Source organism: Symphalangus syndactylus, chromosome 5, assembly GCF_028878055.3.
Source record: "Symphalangus syndactylus isolate Jambi chromosome 5, NHGRI_mSymSyn1-v2.1_pri, whole genome shotgun sequence".
NCBI classification, from domain to species: domain Eukaryota; kingdom Metazoa; phylum Chordata; class Mammalia; order Primates; family Hylobatidae; genus Symphalangus; species Symphalangus syndactylus.
The window spans coordinates 25906733-25931895 of record NC_072427.2 but is presented as its reverse complement, the minus strand read 5'-3'; the positions used below and the strand labels follow the sequence as shown (position 1 = coordinate 25931895).

The window sequence follows — 25163 nt, the reverse complement described above, 5'->3', positions numbered from 1 at the left end:
GACTCTCCTCCCCCTTCCAGTATTCTCTAACCTCTTCCAATGAGTTGCCAAGTCCTGCTGTTTCTCACTTAACAGTCTCCCATTTGCCTCCTTTCCCCTCATCTTCATTGCCCATGCTCTGGTTTGCATCTTTTTCGTCTTTCACTTGAATTGGTACAACAGTCCCCTTGCTGGTCTCTACATTTTTCTTTCTTCCTTCCTCAACCCATTATCCAAATGCTGCCAGTATACTCTTCCTAAAGGACATAACAAAAAATAGGTAAAGCTCTGAATACATTCCTTTACACACTTCTTTAACTCTCACAATCGACCTATAAGAGTGATATTATCCATTTTATAGACAAGGAACCAAAGGTTCTGAGAGATTATAAGACCTGTCCAAGGATATAGTTAAAAAACAATGGTGCCAGATTAAGCCCAGATCTGTGTAGTTCCAAAGCCCATCCTAAACTGTATCCTGTCATCTCTTGCCTAAATATCCCTACTCACGCTCCCCTATCCCATCTTTCCCTTCACCTGAAAAAATTCATCTTGTTCTCCGAAATTCATCTCAAACATTTTCCAATAGAAAGCTTTCCAATTCCCCCTCCCCAAGGCTACGTTTCCACAACATTGGTGTTTACCTTTATCATATATCTGGCTTCAGTGCAATTCTTTATTCATATCTGTTTCCTCTTCTAGGCTCTCTGCTCCTTTAGAGCAATAATCATATCTTTTTCATCTCCACAACCCAGTACATAGCCAAGTGTGCACTACATAGGTGTTCAACATATGTGAACGAATTAGCTAAATTTTAAACAACTAGATAGTAAGGACAAGAGTCTATATCCTTTACATCTACTAAAACGCCCAGCAATGCTTCCTCATAATAGCTAAAATAATTGTTTGAACGAACAAATTAACATCTGTATAGATTCCCTCATGCACACCTACACAGATGAAGAGAGGGGTGAAATGAGCATATATGCTTTACTGCTTTAACCCATAGGCACCTTGAATTTGAGTAAATAACAGATATATAGTGAAGGGTAATTAAGAAAGCCTGATAGTATAACTAATTCCAAGGAACATCAAGTCTCCAGATATCTACTGGTGTCTCTGAGGCATGATGCTGGGAAGACAGATCATCAGTTTGACTTACAACAGAATTACAAATATGTACTTATTCAGGGGACATTAAATTTTTCTTCCTCTGGTGTCTAACAAAACTGAGTCCCCAAAAACTCTTTAGAACATGCCTTCACGACAGGATATGACTGCCATTTTATTGATAAGAAAACTGACATTACATAGACTAAAAATACATAGCAGTGCAGTCGGTGAAAGTAATAAAACAGAGGTCTGCTAACCAACAAACATGGACCCTCACTTATTCCTCTCATTTCTCTCTTCTGCTTCCTACATTCTTGGGAAGCCTGGGTATGATAGCCAAGTCTTCCTTTCATTCACTCAAGAAAAAGCATTTAATGTTGACCAACTCTGAGACAGGAAAAGCCTAGGCCCTGGAGCTACTGAGACACAGCCTTAGCCCTCCATATGCTTAGTGAAGTCCAGTCAACATCTGAGTTCTGCCCTTTCGCATCTCCACACCTTTTTTGGTGTTCCCTCGTCTAAAGCACCTGCATCTTTCTCTGGCCATTTTATTAATATAACTGGAGTCTTACTCGTAGCTCATTAACTTTAGACCTCACTGAGGGAACCTGGGCACTCAGGTGTTCAGCCATCTCCTCTACCACAACTTTCTGTTCTCAGCCTGCTCTCACCACAGTACCGTCATCCCCACGGAGGAATTTTCGAGCACCAAAGGTGCCACCCATGCAAACGAACACTCCTCCCAGAGATAAATCTGTCAACCCCTGCCGTCCCCTTGCTCTTCAGCCCCACAACTTTTGTTACCGGTCCCTCTCCCGCCATAGTACCAAGAGCGTCCAGACCACGACTAGAGGGCGCGCGCGCGCCAGGAAGGGGAAACGTGCGCGCGCCGGGGGGGCGGGGGCGCCTAGCTCAGAGCCTGCACGGACCATGCGCAGATCAGCAAGCGCTGGCCGCCAGGCCTTCAGAGGGTCTGGCCGCTGTGGCTTCCGCTACGGGCGGCCTCGCACCTTCTGGGTCAGTACGCGGGACTGGCGTAGCCGCTCCTCGGCGCTCATCGCCCGCAGACGCTGCTTCAGCTCTCCCCGCAGGCTCCGCTTGGCGCTGCTCACCGCTGCCGCCGCCATCTCACGCCCAAGCCGAGTCCAATCCCGCCCTCGGCGCCCCGGGCGCCCTCGGGTTCGGTCTCCGCCCCTGGCCGCTCCCAGGTGGATCCGCGGCCTAGGGGCGGGTCGGGGCTCGGGGAAGCGCCCCCCACCCTGCTTCCGGGACGGGGGCCAGCAGCGCGCCGCGCGTTTACCTCGCCTCTGGCCCTTGAGACCCAGCCCTCGTGCGGCCCCCGTGGTCCGGCTCGCCCTCCCCGGCTACGGGAGCGGTGGCGAGGCGCCGTCGCTGCCCTGCCGCCTGACCTCCCTGAGCCTGGGCCCTCACCGGGACCGCGGAGGCGGCAGCGCCACTGGTGGGGATGGCAAAGACGGCCGGCAGTACCCACGGTGCCTCGCATCTCTTGTAATGTTCAGTAGTGAGACTTCAGGGGCCAGAGAAGAAGGGCAAGGCAGGACAAGTAGCGAAATCGTCACGAGTCGCTTAACTACAGGGATATGTCTGACAGATGCCCCGATTTCCTTCTTGTGCAAATATCAGAGTGCAGTTACACAAAGTTACTACACACCTATGCTACACACCTGTACGGCGTATTTTGTACTGAATACTGTAGGCAATTGTAAGCACCGTGAAACACAGAAAAGGTAATGTGTTGGTTGGCTACCACATCAGTAGGTATTAGGAATTTTTCAGCTCCATTATTATCTTAAGGGACCACAGTAGTTGATGGAAATGTCCTTATGTGATGAATGCATAGATGATACACAGTCGGGAACACTGCTAAAGCAGTAACTGTAGCGTAAAAGCCAAATATTGTGGGTTTCTAGTGTGAATGTATTCCAGGTAATAGTGCCCACACAGGTACTTCCTGTTATAACCATCAGTGACTGTTCATTCCTACCACTCAGCTCTGATTAAAACACAAAAATGAATTAAAACTAAAAGCAGTTGGGGGGTGGGTGAGGCACTTGCAGGAAGAGGTAAAAGAAACTGTGAAGTCTTAAACTGCTCCCAGTAGACAGGCGCCTCAGATAGCATAGACGGTTGCCTCTCAGATGTGACTTCCTAAGAAAACCAGAGCTGTCTCTGCCAAAAATACGTCCCTACTGACCGCCCCAGTGTCCTAATCCCCACCGTTAAGAATCACACCACCTAGGTAAAGCATTAAGTGCCCGGTGAGAATGCACATGGCTTGAGAGGGGAGTTCTGGCTTCTTTATGGAATCTATCAACAGCTTCCAGAGAAAGGTAATGCAAGTCCCAAGGGGATTGTGTTGTAAGAAAAAGGGAAGGCCAGGCAGGTACAGCGTATACATATTGCAATTAGATTTGCTGACCTAAAAGTTAGAACACGAGGTCTAACAAACTACATAATTTTCTAATCTGTTCATTTTTACCAAAAAAAAAAAAATTAACACTAGCTCCACGTTGAATCATTTGCCAAATTTTCTTCAGAATATCCCAGAGTATCCTGCATATCAGATTGCCATATCCATCAACCCCAAATGGCAAGTTAGAGAGAGAAGGCTGGGGAGGAGGCATCAGTGGAAACTCTTAAGCAGCCAGGGACACTGGAAACTGCAGAAAGCATGGGAAAGAAGGAAGGAAGGAGGGAAGAGAGAAGCCGACCTGAGTCTGCTTCTAGCCTGAGTCCGCTTCTCAGTCTAGTCTGCAGTCTAGACTAGTGACACATAAAAGGACTTTTGGGGTAATGGCACACCTTAAAAGTCTGCCTGGGGCAGAAAAGACACCGCCTTCCTGGTCATCATCCCATAATTAATTGTCTGTCTCCTGTGTTGAGCTTTACCCTTTGGCTGAATTTCCAGGCAGACTCCAAAAATGAAGACAAAAATGGCATATAGAGAAAAATACATACAATTTATTCATTAAATAGGGACAAAATTTCTGTAACTCTGGAAGGTCAAGTTACATCATCAAAGTTGTTTATTTAAAAGTAGAAGTATGTGTTGGCAGTCGTTTTCATCAGAGTCAGAAAAATTAGGCCGGTTTCACAATATAGAGTGTCCTTTCTGGTCAACAGTATTGCTTCAGGAAAGAGAGCATTTCACAGATCTTTCCTGTAACTTCTAGAAAAGTCATCCAGCCAGATTTAGGCTCAAGCTTCTTTACAAAGCCATTTTCCTATGAGAGAATAAATTTAACATTTTAAAAATCATTGGAGATTAAGTATGCTGGAATAAAAAGCAAAAATATTTTCATTTAAATAATGCAAATAATCTTCTATCCCTCTAAAGGAGCATTGTGTAACAGAAACACAGTGTGACCTACATCTGTAATTTTAATTTTTGGTAGCCACATTTTAAAAACTACAAAAATAGGAAAAATTAATTTTTAAGATATATTTAGTGGTAATGATTTCAATATGCAATCAATGTCAAATCACTAACGAGATATTCTTTTTTTCATAACAAACCTTCAAAATCTCATGAGTATTTAGTACTTACAGCATATATTAATTCAGACTAGCCACATTTTACTACCATAGTGGACAGCAAGCACAGCTCTAGAGGATAAAAAGTCTTTTTGTTCTCGTTCTTGTTTAATTGTCCAACATTGATTTCAATGCACTTATATTTGTAATATGAATTCTATTATATTGTAAACTGCATTGTATTGAAACTCATGAGAACTCACAGTAAATCCAAATTAAACCAATACCTTTGAAGCTATGAAAAGGTTGATGGTTTCTTTTATAATCTACTCTCTTTGTGAACGGACATAGTTTTAAAAATGTAGGATAACCCAATTAACTGGACATTTTATTTAATTTACAATCTATAATCATAGAATCCTCACTGAAAAGTACCTCTGAGATCATCTAGCCTAATGCTCTCTCTTAACAAATGAGGGAAGTGAGGCCCACAAAAAAAATCAGTTATCTAAGATTAGCCAACCCCTTGGTGCCTGGACCTGGATTAGAATGCAAACACCCTACTTCTTTCCACTCCATACATTGCCAAACAACTGCCAAAATATTCAAAAATTGTTAAAATAATTTTTTTCGAATGTTCATCTAGCAAACGTTTGTGGCTGCATCTTACAGGTTCCAGAACCTGGGGTTACAAATGCCTGCAAGTAGCTCACAGCATAGTGTAACTAATATTGAAACGTAAACCAAGCATAACCCTTTCATAGTTGGGAGAGATTCGGGAGCTCTGCAGTGCCTTGGAAGCATTTTATGAGCATCACTGGCAAAGCAGATGAATACCACCAGACGGGGGGATTTAATTTGAAAGATTGCCTAAGAAAGCCATTTTCTGCCTACATGTTAAGTGTGCATCGTGCTCTGAGACATGCTGTCATGCCTTGACAGAGGAAGGAAACTGCCCCTCTTCTTCCTCTTTCCCTCCTGCCAGTACATACTCATAGATGACACTCTAGGGAGGTATCCACTTTATTATGCCCCTTCCTAAACCCCGTATTTCGCAAGTATGATGAGACCCTCCGAAATGATTTTTATTATAACAATAATCATTGTCTATTATCATTGATCAGTTAACATGTCATACATCAACGTCTAAAGAAAGGACAGTGAACAAAGAAAATATTGATGAATTCAGCCAGATGAAGATTAAAAATTTTTTTTAACTATGAAAAACTAAAAAGAACAATACACTAGGAAAATATTTACGTATACCATGAAAGTGTTCATTCACATATGAGAGAAAATTCTCAGGCCCTTAATAGTTTAAAAAGGAGAGACCATTAAAGAGAGAAATATAGATCATTCACAAGTATATGAGAAAAACATTAATAGCAGTTAAAGAAATGTACATTTTAACAAAGTCTTACTGTTTTTTAGACCTATTAAACTGGCTTTATTTGATGCCTATTAAACCCTCAAAATTAATAATAGTGCCACCCACACTGATAAGGTTGCTATGATATTCTTCTATTGATATAATACTTTTGGAAAGAAAGTATGTTTTCCAATATGCCAGAATATTGTAATTATACACACATCTTATGAACCAGTCATTCCACTGTTAAGAAATTTATCATGAGGCAGTCTTCTAAAATATCGGAGGGTGGGGGGCACCAGAAAAGCATACACATGCTTCACTATTAAAGCATTATATCTAAAAGGGGAAAACTAGGCTGGGCGAAGTGGCTCAGAACTATAATCCCAGCACTTTGGGAGGCTGAGGTGGGGAGATCACTTGAGGTCAGGAGTTCGAGACCAGCCTGGCCAATGTGGTGAAACTCCGTCTCTACCAAAAATACAAAAATTAGCTGGGCGTGGTGGTACATGCCTGTAATCCCAGCTACTGAGGAGACTGAGGCAGGAGAATTGCTTGAACCTGGGAGGTGAAGGTTGCAGTGAGCCAAGATCAAGCCACTGCACTACAGCCTGGGTGACAGAGTGAGACTCTGTCTCAAAAAATAAATAAATAAATAAAAGGGGAAAAGTCAAAACCAAATTGTCTAACAATTGGGAATTGGTTAAGTAAATTAGGATACGGCAAATTAATGAACTATTCTGTAGACATTAGAAATTAATGCCTAATGTTAACATGGAGTATGTGAGACAGTGTTGAAAATATTTGTATGTCAACACCAAAAAACTCTTATGTACACCCTAATTATAATTGCATACAACGTCTGCATGTGGATATGTTAGGGTGATGGGAGTGACTTTTCTTCCTTTCAAAAATGTTATTTTCAAATATATTTTCTTTAATGATGCTATTTGTATCTTAAGACCATTATATAAAAATAAATATACAAATAAGGATTCAATATCTTATCAGTAATGTAGTAGTAAATAAGAATTGTTCAGGCCTTATTATTTCTGGGAATAGTGAGAGTTTGTTAAATTCAGCTACCTTGGTTTCAACAAAACCTAAACATAAAATAATATACAGTATCAGTAATCCAAAGAAGATCAAAACCTCAGAATTTTTAAAGATACAGGCAGCCAGGCACAGTGGCTCATGCCTGTAATCCTAGCACTTTGGGAGGCTGGGGTGGTAGGATTGAGCCTGGTAAGTCAAGGCTGCAGTGGGCCATGATCACACCACTGCACTCCAGCCTGGATGGCAGAGCAAGACTTTGTATGGGAAAAAAAAAAAAAAAAAAAACACAGGCAAGTATCATGCTTTCTCACTTCTCTAAAGACTATTCCTTTGTTCACTCAGGAAATATTCACTGAGCATTGGCCACATGCTGGTACCAGTTAAAGTACTGGAAACACAGTGGTCAAAAAGCATACAGGATCCGTTTCCTCACTAAGCTTACATTCTCATGGCAGACACAGACAATAAACAGATAAGCAAATAAATATGCAATAGGATGTCCAGTCATGAAAACTATTATGAAGGCAATAAAGTTGGGTAGGGAGACAGAGAGTGACAGTGGTACTTTCTTAGATGGGGTGATCAAGGAAGACTTCTCTGAGGAGAATAATTCCTTGGAAGGGATACCTGGGCGAAAAGTAAAGGGAAAGCAGGCAAACTTATGGCGGAAAATTATTCCAGGCAGAGGCAACAGCAACTGCAAAGACTGGAGGATGGAGTGTGCTTAGCTTATCTAAGGAGGCTGGAGCTATGAGAACAGGGAGGGATTCATAGAAAATGAGATTTGAGAGGCAGGTAGAGGCCAGGCCATAAAGGGCTTTGGGTAACTTCATACTCAGGATGTTGTGCTTTTGTTCCCAGGGTGAAGGGGCATTTTGGAGAGTTCTGATTAGGGCCAAGATCAGGTCTAATTCAACTTTGTAACATATCACTGTGGGTACTATGTGGAGAACAAATTATAGCAGATAAAGGATGGAACCATGGAATCTGGCAGGAGGCTACTGACAGAGTCAAGTGACTACAGCATTTCAAAGGGGCAGCCAGGGGGATTTGCTGGTGGATGGATGTGGGCTATGAGAGACAGGAGTCCAGGCTGACTCCCAAGGTTAGAGAACTAGCACTTAAGAGAGCTTGACTGAGGGGCCCCTCGGGAGAGGTGCTTTCCTCTAACTCTTGTGTCAGTATCATGCATTTCTGCCTGACTTGAGGGTCTTTTATTTTTCACTAAATGATTTTAAAATCTCAAGTAAAAATTCAAAAGAAATAGAAAAATTTTGCCCCAAAACTTATTTAATAAAAGGATACATATGAATACTTGAGATCATAGCACCTCACTGCTAGATGTTTATGTTTTGGAAACGCCTTTGCCAAACTGAATGCTTAGTCAATCATCTATATGTCTCTGTGTGCCCATTTATTTGGCCTCAAATTAACCACACTATTATTTAGGGTAAGAGGATGACAAAGAAAAGAAAGACCTCTTGGCCTAACTCTATGACCCAAGCTTTAAAATGATGGTTACTTGGAAAGCACCAACTCTGACTGTACATCCTACTTTCAGAAGGGCAAAGTATTACCTATCTAAACTTCCTGGAATTTCCCACATAACTCTCATAGTTGCATAGTATTTGACAGTTTGCAAAGCACTTTTAAAAAAAATGTTGTATAATCCTTTAACTTTCCATTAAAGGTAGGTATTATTGTTTTCATTAAATATTATATATAATAAATTATATGTCAATCATTTTCATTAAATATTATATATAATAAATTATAATACGTCATATCATATTATTATATACATTATATAAGGAATCTGAGTCTCAGAGTACCTCAGTAACTTACCCAAGGTTATACCTCTAGTGAGTAAGAAAACCAGAGTTCAAATCTCCAGTTTCAGTGTTGCTTCACTGAATCATTCCATTAGCAAATATTTGTTACCTTTTATGCAACAGGTCCTAGGCATGAGGTACACAGTGATGCATTAAATAGATATGATTTCTCCCATGTGGAGCTGAGTGCCAAGCATTCTTTCTACTCCCCCAGCATATGCAGAGGAGAATGCTTCATTGAAGGGGGAGGAAGTAAGAAGATTCACCTGGTTCCAAAGGAAGGGTGATCCCAAGGGAAGAGACACGAGTTTCATCTCATGATCATACTCATGGTTTTTAAGAACCATCCTTTCCTTATGAATGCTGGAGGCAGCCAAATGGCACTAGCTCTCCTATCAGATCTTGTGAGAGCACATCCTTTCTCAGCACTTCAAATTAGGAGAGGGGACAGGAGGAAATCATGGTAAATGTGGAAGAGGACAAAAAGAGAGATGAGAAGCCACAAACAAAAGAAGGCAGGAAGGCAGGCAGGCAGGAAAGACAAGCTGATAAAAAGGAGAAAGAGAATAAGGAAAGAGATTATGAGTCCCATTACTGATAGACCAGTCTCATTTCTTCCCATTAGGGGATCTGTTTTACATGGTAACTAGTATCTAACTGTATTTGATCATATAATTTATGGAAACTAAATACAGTCAGATTCTCTCAGTGGAAGCTAGCTAGGTAATACTACTATTACTAACAACAAAAACCCTAAACTTAAGTATTGAGTACTCATTTTTCAGGAATTGTTCCGAGTGCTTTGTTTACATTAACTGATTGAATCCTTATACAAGTCCCAGGAGATAGGTTGCAATATTTTCCTATTTTTACAGATGAGGAACCAAGGCGTAGGGAAGTTAAGAAACTTGTATAAGTCCGAGGCCTGGAGATTGAGACCATCCTGGCTAACACAGTGAAACCCCATCTCTACTAAAAATAAAAAATAATAAAAAAATAAAATAAAAATTAGCCAAGCATGGTGGCAGGCGCCTGTAGTCCCACCTACTTGGGAGGCTGAGGCAGGAGAACAGCATGAACCCAGGAGGCGGACCTTGCAGTGAGCAGAGATCGTGCCACTGCACTCCAGCCTGGGTGACAGAGCGAGACTCCAACTCAAAAAAAAAAAAAAAAAAGAAAGAAAGAAAGAAACTTGTATAAGTCACACAGGTAGTAAGCACTTGAGCCCAGAAATGAAGCCAGGTCTGTCTGCTTTCAAGTTGGTGCTCCAAATATCTATGCTGTACTCACATACTGCATTCTTAATACAAAGTTTCCATAGAGTCTCTGGGCACTTTTAAAATTTAATTAAATTATAGATTGTGGCCGGGCGCAGTGGCTTACACCTGTAATCCCAGCACTTTGGGAGGCCAAGGCAGGCAGATCACGAGGTCAGGAGATCGAGACCATCCTGGCTAACACAGTGAAACCCCGTCTCTACTAAAAATCCAAAAAATTAGCCAGGCGTGGTGTCGGGCGCCTGTAGGCCCAGCTACTCGGGAGGCTGAGGCAGGAGAATGGTGGGAACCTGGGAGGTGGAGCTTGCAGTGAGCCAAGATCACGCCACTGCACTCCAGCCTGGGCGACAGAGCGAGACTCCATCTCAAAAAAAAAAAAAAAAAAAAAATTATAGATTGTATGTTTTATGATCAGTGATTTCTTGAGAGTTTTTTCAGGCAAGTTAAAGCCAGTGCTCACATCTTGATAAAGTTGTGAGTGCCTCCTCTACTCTTACCTCTTCTTGTGGGCCACTGACTACTAGCATAAGGAAGTGATTGTGCCATTTCCCCTGAAATGAATCATTCAAGAGCATTGAGCAGATGTGTCAACATCACTATGAAAAGAAGGTAACAGTTTCCCATGCCAGTTTGTACTGACCCAAAAAAGCACTGCCTTTCCTTAAGATCAATGCCTCATCTGAGCTGGAAAAGGAGCACATAGACTGCTTTGAAATGACATCTTCAAGAGTATTTATTTCATGTCTACAACCTGAACTATTCAGGTGCTTTTTAAAAAAAAAAAAAAAAAAAGAGCTTGGAAACTTTAGAAAGGCTGAGTGTGTGCATGTGCAGACAATGTGTTATCTGTATCTACACTCGGGAGAGGTTCATGCGACCACACTCATGTTTACATCTGTACCACCCTTGAAAGATGAGGGTACTACTAGAAATTCTCAGAGACAGTTCCACAGCCTTTGCTAACAATGAGTTCCAGAAACTCACAAAATTTATTGTGGAGAAGTTAAATTTTTAAGTAATATTTATTCACTGTCTGTGTGTTCCAAGTACTAAGCTAGGCATTGGAAATACAATCCAAACCCACACAGAGCCTGCAAACTAGTAGAGTATTTCTCTGCAGGCTCATCTGTGGTCCTCTGTGCTAGAGAACGTTTGCCTTCATCTGAAATCTACACAGTGCAGCTGAAATTTCCACCAGTCCTCAAGTATAGCCTCCCACAGCCAACCAGAAGAAAACATGACAAAACATTTCACATGCTTCGCCCAGCCTGTCAGGCTCAGTTAGAAAGAACTAAGTTCCAGAAAGAAGGTGACTAAGAAAGGGGAGTAGCTGCAGTAAGCTCTATCATGCAGGAAGGCCTTAAACAAAATGAAAAAGGCATCAAGTAAAAGATCAATAAATTTGATCGCAACAAATATTTAAACAGCTATAATGACCGAAGACATTGTCAGCTTTAAAGAATAATCAGCAGGCCGGGCGCGGTGGCTCACGCCTGTAATCTCAGCACTTTGGGAGGCGGAGGCGGGTGGATCACGAGGTCAGGAGATTGAGACCATCCTGGCTAACACAGTGAAACCCCGTCTCTACTAAAAATACAAAAAATTAGCTGGGCGTGGTGGCAGGCACCTGTAGTCCCAGCTACTCGGGAGGCAGAGGCAGGAGAATGGTGTGAACCCGGGAGGCGGAGCTTGCAGTGAACTGAGATCACGCCACTGCACTCCAGCCTGGGGGACAGAGTGAGACTCCGTCTCAAAAAAATAATAATAATCTTAATAATCAGCAAACTAAAGATAACTGCCACATATATAAAAATAATTTGTATCCAGAATATTCAAAGAATTCCTACAAATCAATAAGAGACCAAATAATAGGAAAATGGGCAAAGGATGTAAACAGGTAATTCCCTGCATAAGATTTACAAATGATCAGTTAATATTTGAAAAGACGCTCAAATGGAAAAATATTTAACCTTACTGGAAATCAAGGAAACAAGAATTAAAACAAGATAAACTCTGTAGTTTTTTAGCCCAACAAATTAAGGAAATTATAACAGATTGCTACAAACTAACATTAGTCAGCTGGGGTAGGGAGACATGGATACTCTAACAAGCTGCTGATGGGAGTGTAACTTGGTGGAGCCACTTTGGAAGGCAAGGACCTAGTAAATTAAAAAATGTATGTACCCCATGACCCAGCATCTACAACCCAACATCCACCCTAGAAAACTACACACATGCATGAGGAAAAATGACATTCAATAAAGCATTGTGTGTGATAACAAACTTGAAATAACCTAAACAGCTATCAGCCACAAATGGCCAGATACTCTACAGCATTTACATACAATAGAATATACAAAGCACTCTTAATAATACTATTTTAAATATCTTTGGATAAAAAAGTTGCAGAATTACTACCATGTACTGTTTTTACATACACACATGTAAATATATGTATGCAAGAATTTTATGTATATATAAAATACATAAACATACATGTACATATATGTATGCTTATATAAAACATTTTACATAAAACATTTACAAAAAATTTTTTTACAAATAAGTATTATGTTAGCCTGGCCAACATGGTGAAACCCCATCTCTACTAAAAATAAACACCAAAAAAATTAGCCAGGCGTGGTGGCAGTCACCTGTATTCCCAGCTACTCCGGACTCTGAGGCAGGAGACTCACCTGAACCTGGGAGACAGAGGTTGCAGTGAGCCGAGATCACGCCATTGCACTCCAGCCTGGGCGACAGAATGAAACTGTCTTAAAAATAAATAAATAAATAAATAAAAAAGAAATAAATAAGAACTTATATTACCAAAGCCTTAAAACCTACATTCTTTTACAAGTTCATTTCTGCTACTAAAAACTAGTGCAACAGGAGTCACATGCAATGTGCTTTGGCTAGTACAGATAATTACTATAAGAAACAGTGTATTGTGGTAACACAAACCATTTACATTAAGACACTACTTAATTCTGCTATTTACTGCCCAAATTGTCTTTTTCAAATATCATGTCAAAATTACAAGAATTTATATAGTTGTAGACATGTTCCTAGCAGAAGGGTAGGGAGGCAGGGGTCTGGGTAAGTGGAAGGAGAAGGCAAGTAGCCCTTTTGGGCTACCAGGGCATCAGGACCAGGTTCCCTGGGCAATTTGGCACAGGGATTTGAATGCAGGGTGGCCTCAAAGATGGGACTGAGGAGCAGCAGCAACATCAGCGATCCAGAAGGTTCACAGGATGTAAGCAATACTGTTTTGGGTTCCTTATCTGATATTCCTAAAAAACAAAGTTGCTGTTGTTTTCCATGAAAACAGACTACATCGTTTATTTAGGTAGATACGATAAACATTTTAATAATTACACTTGTGCAATTTCATTTTCTAAATGTAAAGTCAGGCTGGGCGCAGTGGCTCGCGCCTGTCATCCCAGCACTTTAGGAGGCCAAGGCGGACAGATCACCTGAGGTCAGGAATTAGAGACCAGCCTGGCCAACATGGTGAAACCCCGTCTCTAGTAAAAATACAAAAATTAGCCGGATGTGGTAGCAGGCGCCTGTAATCCCAGCTACTCAGGAGGCTTAGGCAGCAGAATCACTTGAACCTGGGAGATGGAGGTTGCAGTGAGCCGAGATCAGGCCACTGCACTCCAGTCTGAGCGACAGAGCAAGACTCCATCTCTAAATAAATAAATAAATGAAAAGTTAAAAACAAGAATAAGAGGCATTCTAAACCACTTTTGGTCGTGGGTGCTACCCAATTCAAGAAATTTTTTTTTGTCCAATTAAATTGTTAAATTTAAAACAAACAAGTATAATAGATCATAAGATCATATCAGCTGTCTTGGGTTCCAATTCTATCAAAAATGCATATCTAAACTTATTGAAACCAAAACTTCTCCATCTGTGATGTATACTCTTACTGGCACTAAGTAACAAGGAAAACATCAATGGCTTTTAATGTATCAGGTTATATTATGATCCCTACATGACCACGGGGTAATGAAACTGACAAACTTTATCAGTAGGATTTTTTAAATTATAAAAGCAATTCATGTTCATTATGAGAAAACTTGGAAGTCACAAAAAGTACAAAGAACTTTAAAACAAAGTGCTTCTGTAATCCTACGAAACACAGCCATGCCAGTATTTTGGTTTATTCTGAAACTGATTTTTAAAATCAGACACTAGATCTACACAGTATTTTCTTTAATTCATCATGGGAAAGTACAGATTCAATACTGCCATTATTCAGAATCTGTGTGAAATACCTCATTTGTAACTGGCATAAGGGCCATGTAAGAAATTTAGTCTCATTAGTTTATAGCTTCACCTCATTTTAACCTAACATCACTGACAGATTGATTTCATTTAAATTAGTGTAACTGAAGTCTTACTATACTGTGGTTCTGTACAGAAACATGAAGATGAATATGGTACTGTCCACCTGCTTAGATTGCTCACAATCTAGACCACATGAACCAAAGTACAAAGTGGTTGTGTTAAATATACTCTAAGAAAGGATATATAAACAGTGATAGTGTGTCCTGAGTTGGTTCCTTCCGGTGGGTTCTTGGTCTCGCTGACTTCAACAACGAAGCCACGGACTTTTGTGGTGAATGTTACAGCTCTTAAAGTTTGCACAGACCCAAAGAGTTACCAGCAGCAAGATTATTCTGAAGAGCAAAAGTACAAGCCTTCCACAGCTGTAGAAGAAGACCCGAGCAGATTGCCTCTGCTGGCTGGGGTGGCCAGCTTTTATTCCCTTATTTGTCCCCACCCACATCCTGCTGATTGGTCCATTTTACAGAGTGCTGATTAGTCCATTTTACAGAGTGCAGATTGGTCCATTTTACAGAATGCTGATTGGTGCGTTTTTACAGAATGCTGATTGGTGCATTTACAATCCTTTAGCTAGACACAGAGCACTGATTGGTGGGTTTACAATCCTCTAGCTAGATAGAAAAGTTCTCCAAGTCCCCACTCAACACAGGAAGTCCAGCTGGCTTCACCTCTCAATAGGTTAACACTAAAGAGGAAGCAAACCAAGTTAAAAATTCAGAACTTCACAAAGGAAACAAAATCTGCATCGTGCTTGAAGAATAAGGAAAATTTTGGTAAGAGGAAGAGAAAAAAAGGGATGAATGTCAAATGCCAAAGGACATAAATGTTCATAAAGGTTCTCGGAAAAGCAAGTGAATCTAGGAAAAAGGCAAATTGGCACTGGACTGCTGAGGACTTCTAAGTATCTTGCTAATCCATTTTTATTCACCAGGCATGATAAGGACTTCTAATGGTTTTCAAAATTCAAACGTACCCTCAAGAGGAAAACAACTGGCCATTACTGAGGATATTCAAAGAAATGTGCCATAGACTTAAAAATAAAAAACCCATGATGCTTCCATTGCTAAAGATCTCTCCCACACTTAAGCTTAGCACTTTGTCTTGAAGCTATCTTATGCTCCCACACAGACCACAACAGAATTAAAAGAACACTTAGAATTCGGATAACTCAACTTTTCTACTTCTTTGTAACACCCCCTGCCACAGGAACATTTGGCAGTCTTCTGAAGGTTATTTCCAACAATTTTTTCCAGTAGTCCATATCACCCAAAAACAGCTCTATTAGAAAATCCTTCCTTCTACTAAATCAAAATTTGCCTGCTTCTAATTTACACCTATTAGTGTAATGATGAGGAGTTATATAAGTAATAATCCTTATTATAGTCCTTCAAATATTCAAAAAGTTCTCTTCCCAAGCTAAATAGGCTAAATAAAACAAGGTCAAACGTTCTTCATTAGACATGACTTTTAGGTTTGGTGTGAATCTCAATTTCACTTTATTAGCTATGCGACTTTGGGTTTAGCTTCTTTTACTGTAAAATGGGGATAACATGACACATTCTACCATATGGATGTACTGTGAAGACATAATGCTAAATAAGCCAGACACAAAAAAACAAATATTGTATGATTCTATTTATATGAGGTACCTAGAGTGGTCAAAATCATAGACACAGAAAGTAGAATGGTAGTTGCCAGGGGCTGGGGGCCATGGGAACAGGCAATTGTTCTTTAATGGGTACACAGTTTCAATCGAGGAAGATGAAAGTTCTAGAGATGGGTGGTGGTGATGACTGCACAACAATGTGAATGTACTTAATGCCACTGAACTGTACACTTAAAAATGATTAACATGGTAAATTTTGTTATGTATATTTTACAATAAAAAAGAATAGTAAGTATGACAAAATTGTACACTTTAAATGATTTAACATGTGTAAAGGAGCTGGGCATAATGGCTCACGCCTATAATCCCAACACTTTGGGAGGTTGAAGCAGGTGAATCACTTGAGCCCAGGAGTTCAAGACTAGCCTGGGCAACATAGTGAGACCTTGTCTCTACAAAACATAAAAAATAAATTAGCCAGGCGTGGTGCAACACACCTGTGGTCCTAGCTACTCAAGAGGCTGACGTAACACAATCACTCAAGCCTGGGAGGTCAAAGATGCAGTGAGCTGTGGATTCCACTACTGCACTCCAGCCTAGGTAACACAGCGAGTCTCTATCTCAATTACAAATATATATATGTGGCCAGGTGCAGTGGCTCACACACCTGTAATCCTAGCACTTTGGGAGGCCAAGGCCGGTGGGTTGACTGAGCTCAGGAGTTCGAGACCAGCCTGGGCAACACAGTGAAACCCCATCTCTACTAAAATACTAAAACTTAGCCAGGCGTGGCGGCGTGTGCCTGTAATCCCAGCTACTCAGGAGGCTGAGGCAGGAGAATCGCTTGAACTTGGGAGGTGGAGGTTGCAGTGAGCTGAGATCACACCACTGCACTCCATCCTGGGCGACAGAGCAAGACTGTCTCAAAAAACAAACAAAAAAAAAACATAAAATGCCTTACACCAAGGGTCCCCAACCGCCTGCCCATGAACCAGTACCAGTCAGGGTGAGTGGCTGGGCAAGTGAGCAAAGTTTCATCTGTATTTACAGCCAGTCCCCATTGCTTGCATTACCGTCTGAGTTCCACGTCTTCAGGTCAGGGGTGGCATTAGATTCTCATAGCAGCATGAGCCCTACTGTGAACTGTGCACACAAGGGATCTAGTTTGGGCACTCCTTATGGGACTCTAATGCCTGATGATCTGTTACAATCTCCCATCAACCCCAGAAGGGACCATCTAGTTGCAGGAAAACAAGTTCAGGGCCCTCACTGATTCTACATTGTGCTGAGTTGTATAATTACTTCATTATATATTACACTGTAATAACAGAAAAAAAGTGCACAATAAATATAATGCATTTGAATCAACCCGAAATCAACCCCCATCTGCCACCCCCAGTCCGTGGAAAAATTGTCTTCCATGAAACCAGTCCGTGGTGCCAAAAAGGTTGGAGACCACTACTTACACAACACTTGGCATATAAAACATGGGCACACAATAGTGACTGTAATAGACTGTTACCAACTATGGGGCCTTGCTTGGCTAAATTCTATTTTTTAAGAAAGTAAGAACTTGGGTCCGGGTGCGGAGGCTCATGCCTGTAATCCCAGCACTTTGGGAGGCCAACGCGGGTGAATCACCAGGTCAAGAGATCAAGACCATCCTGGCCAACATGGTGAAACTCCATCTCTACTAAAAATATAAAAAATTAGCCGGGCGTGGTGGTGGGCACCTGTAGTCCCAGCTACTCGGGAGGCTGAAGCAGGAGAATGGCATGAACCGAGGAGGCAGAGCTTGCAGTGAGCCGAGATCACACCATCTAATGGTCGCCCAGCCCCCTCCTCCGCATAGGAAGTGTCTGTCTGTGGTTAGGTCCTCCAGCTGGCTGGCACTGCAGCCTCTATAGGAGCTCCTGGAGGTGGAAGCTCGTTGGCATTAAGCCTGAGCTTTGAGGGCCCCAGCCTGGGTTCCTTTACGCAGTTGAAGCAAGATTTTTTTTTTAATAAGGTTTTTGGATAATATTTCTTTTTGGTTTAGCAATATTCATTTTTCTTTTGAATTTTTTTAGCACCTATTTTTTAACCTTTTAATGTAGGCAAAAATCCATATTCTTATGCCTCCTTATAATTCTTTTACTAAAAGTATATTTTACTTTCTTTATATACTTTGCACATCAACTGTTTCTTTAATAGTTTTACATTCAGGATGCCTGAATACTTTTAAATTATACAATATTTCTTGCATAAATTCCCTTTTACAACATTTTTTTCAACTTTCACAATCTTTGACATGCCTCAACTTTTTGACTACCTTTTACACTATTTCTCTCCCCAGTCTTACCTTCTGTATCTTTCTTTGATCTGTCTCTTTCAGTCTTTCACTTATTCTCTCCCTCTCTCTCTCATTTGGGCTCTCTCTTTTTCTGTCATCCTGTTTCCTCTTTCTCTTACACTTAGTCTTCTGGGCTGGGTGGGATCCACGTGGCCACAGTCCGGGCCACCGCTGGCCTAGAGGCTAGGCAAATAGATGCCTGCCCCAAGTTGCATGAGTCATGCCCCTTCGCCTCCTTTGCTCTCCTCCCGGCACTGGTCCCTGCCCTCTTCTTCCACACAGAGCCAGGCTGGGGAGAGGCACCCACCCTCTGGCACGCCTGGCTGCCTGGCTGCGTGGCGCGGGCTCCTGGCCCCGGTGCGCTCAGTCTCCCACTCGGCTCCAACTTGCAGGCATCCATGGCCAGCCGGCCTCCGAGGGTGGCGGGACACACCCGAGCGGCGCAGAAGGTGCGGGGCTCAGGGGCCGGCAGCCTGGGTGGCTCTGGCTGCGCAGCCGGGAGGAGAGTGTCCCAGCCACCGCCGCTCTGCCAGGTGCCAGCAATCCGCAACAATGTGGAGCCATGCTCGCTGCTCTCGCTTTGACTTCCTTTCCTAGTTTCTCTTTCCTCTCTGCTGGTCTTTCCCTTGCCTCTTTCTTCCTCCAAGAAGAGGGGAAAGGGAAGTTTTGAACATTTTTTCTATGACCAGAAGTTTCTGTGAGGTTCAATCTCCCTCAATGGGGATTTTTCACCTCTTTTTAAACTCCAAAACACCTGGACTAAGGAATACTTCACAACCCCTGCCCTGAGGCTTTTCTTTCCTTAGTCCTAAGGAATGCTTTACCTTGGTATGTCCCAACCAAAGAATGCTTCACCGCCCTATGGCTTCTTTTTCCTTAGTCCTGACCACCAAGGAAGTATTTTAGTGGCTCCCCTGGCATTTCCTTCCTTGGTCTGTGCAGAGTTGCCTGGTCCACGTGGTACGTGAGGATCTTTTACTCCAGGTCACCAGCTGGTTTCTTTCCACGTTGGTGAGAGTCCGATTTATTCATCACACCTGGTGGGTCTCGATTCCTTACCCTGAGGCTGCAGCAACAAGGCAGTGGGTGCCTTCCTCATGAAAGAGGACCAGAGACCCACCCCCCTGCCCCCAGAGGAGAATGGCTCCCTGTATAGGCCACCGCCATTGTTATAAGTAAAATGTTTATTTACAAACAGAATGCTTGCTCCTAGGTACTGCAAGGAAAAACCAGCATTTAGACAAAAAGCTTTTTCAGCAAGGCAATTTTACTTTCTGCAGAAAGGGTGCTCCTCACAGATGAAACAATGGTGACAGCACACCCGAACAAAGGAGGGAAGCAGTTTTTATCCCTTATGCAGCTTGTGTCCTGTCTCCATTGGCTGGAGCTGGACCTCACAATTTAAATTAAACCTGACTGGCTAATAACTTAAAACTTTCCTATACAGGGAAAGGCAATAGAGAACAAAAGAAAAGAGGAAGTTGCTTGTGAAAGGACTTAGAAAAGTAATAACATTTCCAAATAAGGAAGGGGCATAGGCTGCGAGCTGGAACATGCCTGTGAGCATGTCCAGCACAAATATCTTCGTTAAAGTACAAGGACATAGAATATACTTATTCTCTTAAATCTAACAGCTGCATAGGATAGGGCTTAACAGTTATTAGCACAGAGGAGAGGAGGCTTGAAGGAAGTTAGTCTTTAAAACAAACTATTATTTCTAACACTTATGATTTATTCTTTAACAAGAAAGGAAATTTCGAAAAGGAAACTTTACTTTCTACAGGCTGATGAGTGCAGCTAATCTTCATTATTATGAGCATCACTATTATCATCACTTGCAAGAGTCATGTGACAATATTTAGATGATTCTGGGTTCTTTTAAAGTGCATACATACTCCGGATTCCTTTGGGAGGATGCAATTTCACATTTATATGAAAAACTGTCACTACCACAGTCAGCTCTAATAATATTTGATATCACCTGGTAATAAAGGTTTGTCAGCTGGGTGCAGTGGCTCATGCAGCACTTTGGGAGGCCAAGGCAGGCAGATCACGAGGTCTGGAGTTCGAGACCAGCCTGGCCAGTATGGTGAAACCCCATCTCTACTAAAAATACAAAAATTAGCCGGGCATAGGGGTGGGCACCTGTAGTCCCAGCTACTTGGGAGGCTGGGGCAGAAGAATTGCTTGAACCCGGGAGGTGGAGGTTGCAGTGAGCTGAGATCATGCCACTGCACTCCAGCCAGGGCAACAGAGCGAGACTCCATCTCAAAAAAAAAAAAAAGTAAATAAAAAATAAAGGTTTGTCACCATATACTCAAGAGTACTTCTGTTATTCAAATCTTCCTAACTGGGAGTTACAAATATCTCTGACTCTGCTCTTGTAGCTGTCAGAGCATAAAATGCCCTTCCCACTCTTTCCTCACTTCCAGACTCCAAAGCCTCCTCCTCAAAGTTTGGCCCATCTACTTTGGACTACCGTTTTCTTCCCAGTTACTGCGCACTGACAGTACTTTTGTTCTATCTCTCTTTCAGCAATTCACCATACACTTTCTAGTTTATTTATCTGCACAAAACTTAGTTCTCAACAAGACTATAACCGCCTTATGAACAGGGATCAACAACTGAAAATCTTTAGAGTCTCCTATAACATCATGTAAGAGCTTACTAAATGTTTGATTTAAATAACTAGGCTTAAGAGTAATAATAGGCCAGGTGTGGTGGCTCACACCTGTAATACCAGCACTTTGGGAGGCCGAGGCGGGAGGATCACGAGGTCAGAACGAGGCCATCCTGGCTAATACGGTGAAACCCCGTCTCTTCTAAAAATACGAAAACAAAAAATTAGCTGGGCATGGTGGTGGGCACCTAGTTCCCAGCTACTCTCGAGATTGAGGCAGGAGAATGGTGTGAACTCAGGAGGCAGCGCTTGCAGTGAGCCGAGATCTCGCCACTACAATCCAGTCTGGGCGACACAGCAAGAGACTCCATCTCAAAAAAATAATAATAATAATAATAAATAGCAGCTAGTTTTGGAGAGTTTACTATATGCCACATCCAGTGCTAAATGCATACATGGATTATCTTACTAAATCTTCACACCTTTATAGAGGTAAGTGCTATTATTATTTTCTCCATCATAGAGGAAGAAAGTGAAGCTCAGAATAACTTGCTCAAGGTCATACAGCTAGTAAGTAGCAAACCCAGGGCCTGAATCCAGCAAAGCTCTTAACTACCTCAGAACACTGCACAGTTCCAGCCCTGCAATACTGTAGACTATGAATGATTTCCATTTCACTAAGTTAGAAGTTTGAATTTCAACAGAGCAGAGACATTTTAGCTAAAAGGTAAAATTTTAAAAAGGATGAATTAAATTTCCCACAGACATCTTTATAATAAAACTAGGGGAAAAGCTTCCCATGTCCTATTTATGAAAGTGATATTAAGATGTAGGTCACAATTTCATCAAGAAGTGGCTTATGACAATACAGCTTTGGTTTAGATATTAAAATAGGACTCTTTCTCTGCCCCTAGGAAGACGTGGAAATGAAGGATAGATGTGATAACTGTCAATTCAGAGCTCTGCAAAATGCCACACTCAATTCTTGTTTTAAAAAATCAGAGCCGGGGCTCTTGTTCCACCCTTGATTCTTCACACAAAACAGCACCATCCTCTGACCTCTTCACACAGAGCAAGCTTTACCCCACTACCCAAAGAGGAGTGCTGATCCACATGGTCTCCCCATCCCCGCTAGAAATTGATCCCAAACACCAACCGCTGCATAGACGTAGGCGACTTTGGTCTGCACCCCCCGAACTTGGCGATACTTCATCAAGCCAAACCCCTCCCCAACATCCAAAATGCCCAGACCAGCATCCGAAAGCCGGTCTCTTATACAAAGCAGAATCCCCGCCTATAAAGCAGTTTCCCACCTCCGACTCCTCCCCACGGCGAACAGCCCTTCTGGATCCAACCAACCTACAGACCCCAATAGGGCCCAGCACCCAGAGGGTCCACAATCCAGAGAAGGAGCTACAAGCCCCGTACTCGCAAGCCTCGAACCCCCAACTCCAACTGACCTCACCTCTGCCAGAGCAAGAAGACCAGGAGTACCCGCCGAGAGCGGACTTGGCTGGCTACACAAAGCCAGGCACCCGACCAGAGGGACCCTCGGGGATGTCCTCCGCCCCCGGGGAGTCCCCGCCCAGCCCCGCCCGGCGCCCCGCGCTCACCAGCTCTCCCCACCCCCCCAGCCTGACACGCTCCAGGTCGTCCAGCAAGCCGCCCTCCCCCGCCGCCAGCAAGGAGGTGGCGTCCCGCAACTCCTCGTTATTCGCCCGCCTCGGGTCCATCCGGCCCCGCCGCCCGACTTTGCGCTGAGGCCCAAGGGGAAGCCCCGAGGGGACCCCGCGCCGTAGGAGGGAGTGGAGGCGCCGGCGAACCGCCCAGCACAGCGCAAGCAGCTCCTCAGCTGTTAGTGCTGCTTCCCCAGCTCCTTCACCGGCTCCTGCAGCTGCCGCACCTCCTGGTCCGCGTTAACGTTGGAGTTAACGTCCTCCATCCCGGCCCCACTGCCTCCGCCGCCCGCCGCCCTCTAGCTCTCGCAGCAACAAGGAAAGAGCCGGAGGAAAGAGGCGTCCACGCCGCTCACTCCAGCCGAGGCGCCCGCATATAGCAGGGCCAGGCCCCGTCGCCAGGGTCCCCCTAGCGCGGGTTCCGAAGCGCTGCTGGCCCCAGCTGAACCGCCTCCTCGGCGCGGGTCCGGGATTCGAGGAGGCAGCGCCAATATCCGACCTCTGCCGCCATCTTCCCTCCGTCCCTCCGCCCCCCCGAGGGTCGGCCCTGTAGGTGACCTCAGAGTGTCGGGGGTGGGCGTGGCCCCGGCGGGCGCTAAGAGGACCTCTCGCAGAGAGGACCACCAAGCTCCCGACAGGGCGGGGCCGGGTGTGTGAGGGGCGGGGATTGGGCCAGAAGGGGCGTGTCTGGACTGCAGGCGGAAGTGGAACGCGGCCGGACCTGCGACGGAAAGCCCCTGCAGGCCCGGAGGCGAGCAGAAGGCATTCTGCTAGCCGGGCTGAGGTGGTGAAGACGGTCCTCGGGCGTGTGGGGTGTTCTCCACCCCCTTACACGGCGTGTGGGACCCACGGGCCATTCCCGCCCGGCTCCGGGCCGGATCTCGAGTGGGCGCTCAGCGGGGTCTGGGGAGAGACAGTTTACTTTGTTCAGCAAATATTTAACCGATGCCTACTTTTAATGGGAGATTGTCTCCGCTGGCGAGAGCCTCAGAGACCGCCTGTGTTCTTTTCTTCCCCTGAAAGTAAGAAACCCGAATTTCAGACAAGAGAGGTCTAAGGTCAAAATAATAATCATAATTTCCTACTGGCCATATACTATGCTAAGCCCTTTTTTATTTTATTATTATTATTTTTTTTTTTGTCGCCCAAGCTGGAGTACAATGGCGCGATCTTGGCTCACTGCAACCTCCGCCTCCCGGTTTAAAGCGACTCTCCTGCCTCAGCCTCCCGAGTAACTGGGATTACAGGTGGGCGCTACCACGCCCCACTAATTTTTGTATTTTAGTGGAGACCGGGTTTCGCCGTTTTGGCCAGGCTGGTCTCCAACTCCTGACCTCAGGGTGATCCGCCCACCTCAGCCACTCAAAAGTGCTGGATTACAGGCGTCAGCCACCGCGCGCCCGGTCGTCCTAATCACTTTGAAAGGCATTATCTCATCGGTTAAAACAGTTTTCCTAACTTAAATTGTTTACAGCACCCTGGCGCAGAGCAGGGAATGGAAAACCGCTGCTTGCCTTTCTCCTCTTACTGACTCACATTCTGCTCTTTGGATCATTTTCTTCGGAAAAAGTTTTCCAAAGTGTGTCTTGACTTTAAGTTGTGTATTAAAAGTACTTGAACACGCTGACAGATTCTGAAGAATGCAGAAAATTGTATGAGTGTGAAAATCTGCCTTTATGATGTGTACTAGTGGCAGCAAATCCAAACAAAACTTAAGTGCTTTGTTTTGATCACATTCACTGGGCTTCAGATGTCAATTGTGCACTGCGTTGGCTTGTGTTTGCAGCTTTTCTTCGGTGACCTCCTCCACTCTTAATAACAGTGATCCAGCTCTATTACGCCTGGGTGTGGACTCATGCCACGACTGATTTGCTTCTACCCTTTAGCTTTTCTAGTGCCTTAGTTTCCGTGCCTAGAATATCCTGCCTGCCATAGCTGATTCCTTTTCTTAAAACCCGTATTTGCTCATTCATTCAGGAAACCTCTTCCTGAAAATTCCACAAAAATTAATTATTCTTTGTGTTCTAGCATTACCCGATCCATAGTTTTCAATAGGTGTTTGCACTTTTTAAAAAATTGCATTACTTTCTAATAATTATTTTGTTTGTTTTTGTCTGTTTACTTGATTTAAAGACACCATTTTTGTTTACCATGTCTAGTACACTGACACAGTGGACACTCAATACTTGGTTTGTTGAAAGTTAAGTAGAATGTAAGTTCTTACAGGCCAAAGACCAGGTAGATGTTTATTCATAGCAAAAAAACGTATTGTGTTAAAAGTTTGCTGGCTAACTGCAAGTCGAGTATTTTCCTAGCTATACAGACCTAGTCAAAGAATGTATTTGTTTGCCAACATAATTGTCAAGTAATATATATGATCGTATAATGCACATCTAAATATCATGCTGTTTCTGACCAGTCTGAACATGTTGCCAGAGGGTTGAAAATCATG

At 43.3% G+C, this 25163-nt stretch overlaps 2 protein-coding genes across 6 annotated transcripts in view; one reads left to right on the top strand and one right to left on the bottom strand.

Annotated features, from left to right (window-relative positions):
• The window catches only part of MTHFS (methenyltetrahydrofolate synthetase), a 73270-nt gene extending 50669 nt beyond the window's left edge, over positions 1–22601 (bottom strand). The window contains exons 1-2 of one of the 5 annotated variants that reach the window (XM_063638648.1): positions 1897–1941; positions 624–752 (exon numbers count right to left, since the gene is read on the bottom strand). In XM_063638648.1, the coding sequence (XP_063494718.1) occupies positions 624–632 (9 nt within the window). In that variant the 5' untranslated portion in view covers positions 633–752; positions 1897–1941. Of the gene's footprint in view, positions 1–623; positions 753–1896; positions 1965–2102; positions 2618–22500 lie in introns of those variants that run through there. The other 4 variants (XM_063638650.1, XM_063638649.1, XM_055277507.2 and 1 more) reach the window with 4 other exon arrangements.
• Positions 22274–24809, top strand: LOC129482169 (putative uncharacterized protein ST20-AS1). Its single transcript, XM_055277515.2, has one exon. It carries the CDS (start codon positions 22277–22279, stop codon positions 22832–22834), a length of 558 nt encoding a protein of 185 aa, XP_055133490.1. The 5' UTR covers positions 22274–22276; the 3' UTR covers positions 22835–24809.
• The last annotated feature ends 354 nt before the right edge of the window (positions 24810–25163 follow it).

Coding starts and splice junctions, on each gene's coding strand:
- LOC129482169 (XM_055277515.2), top strand. CDS start 22,277: ATGCCCAGACCAGCATCCGAAAGCCGGTCTCTTATACAAAGCAGAATC.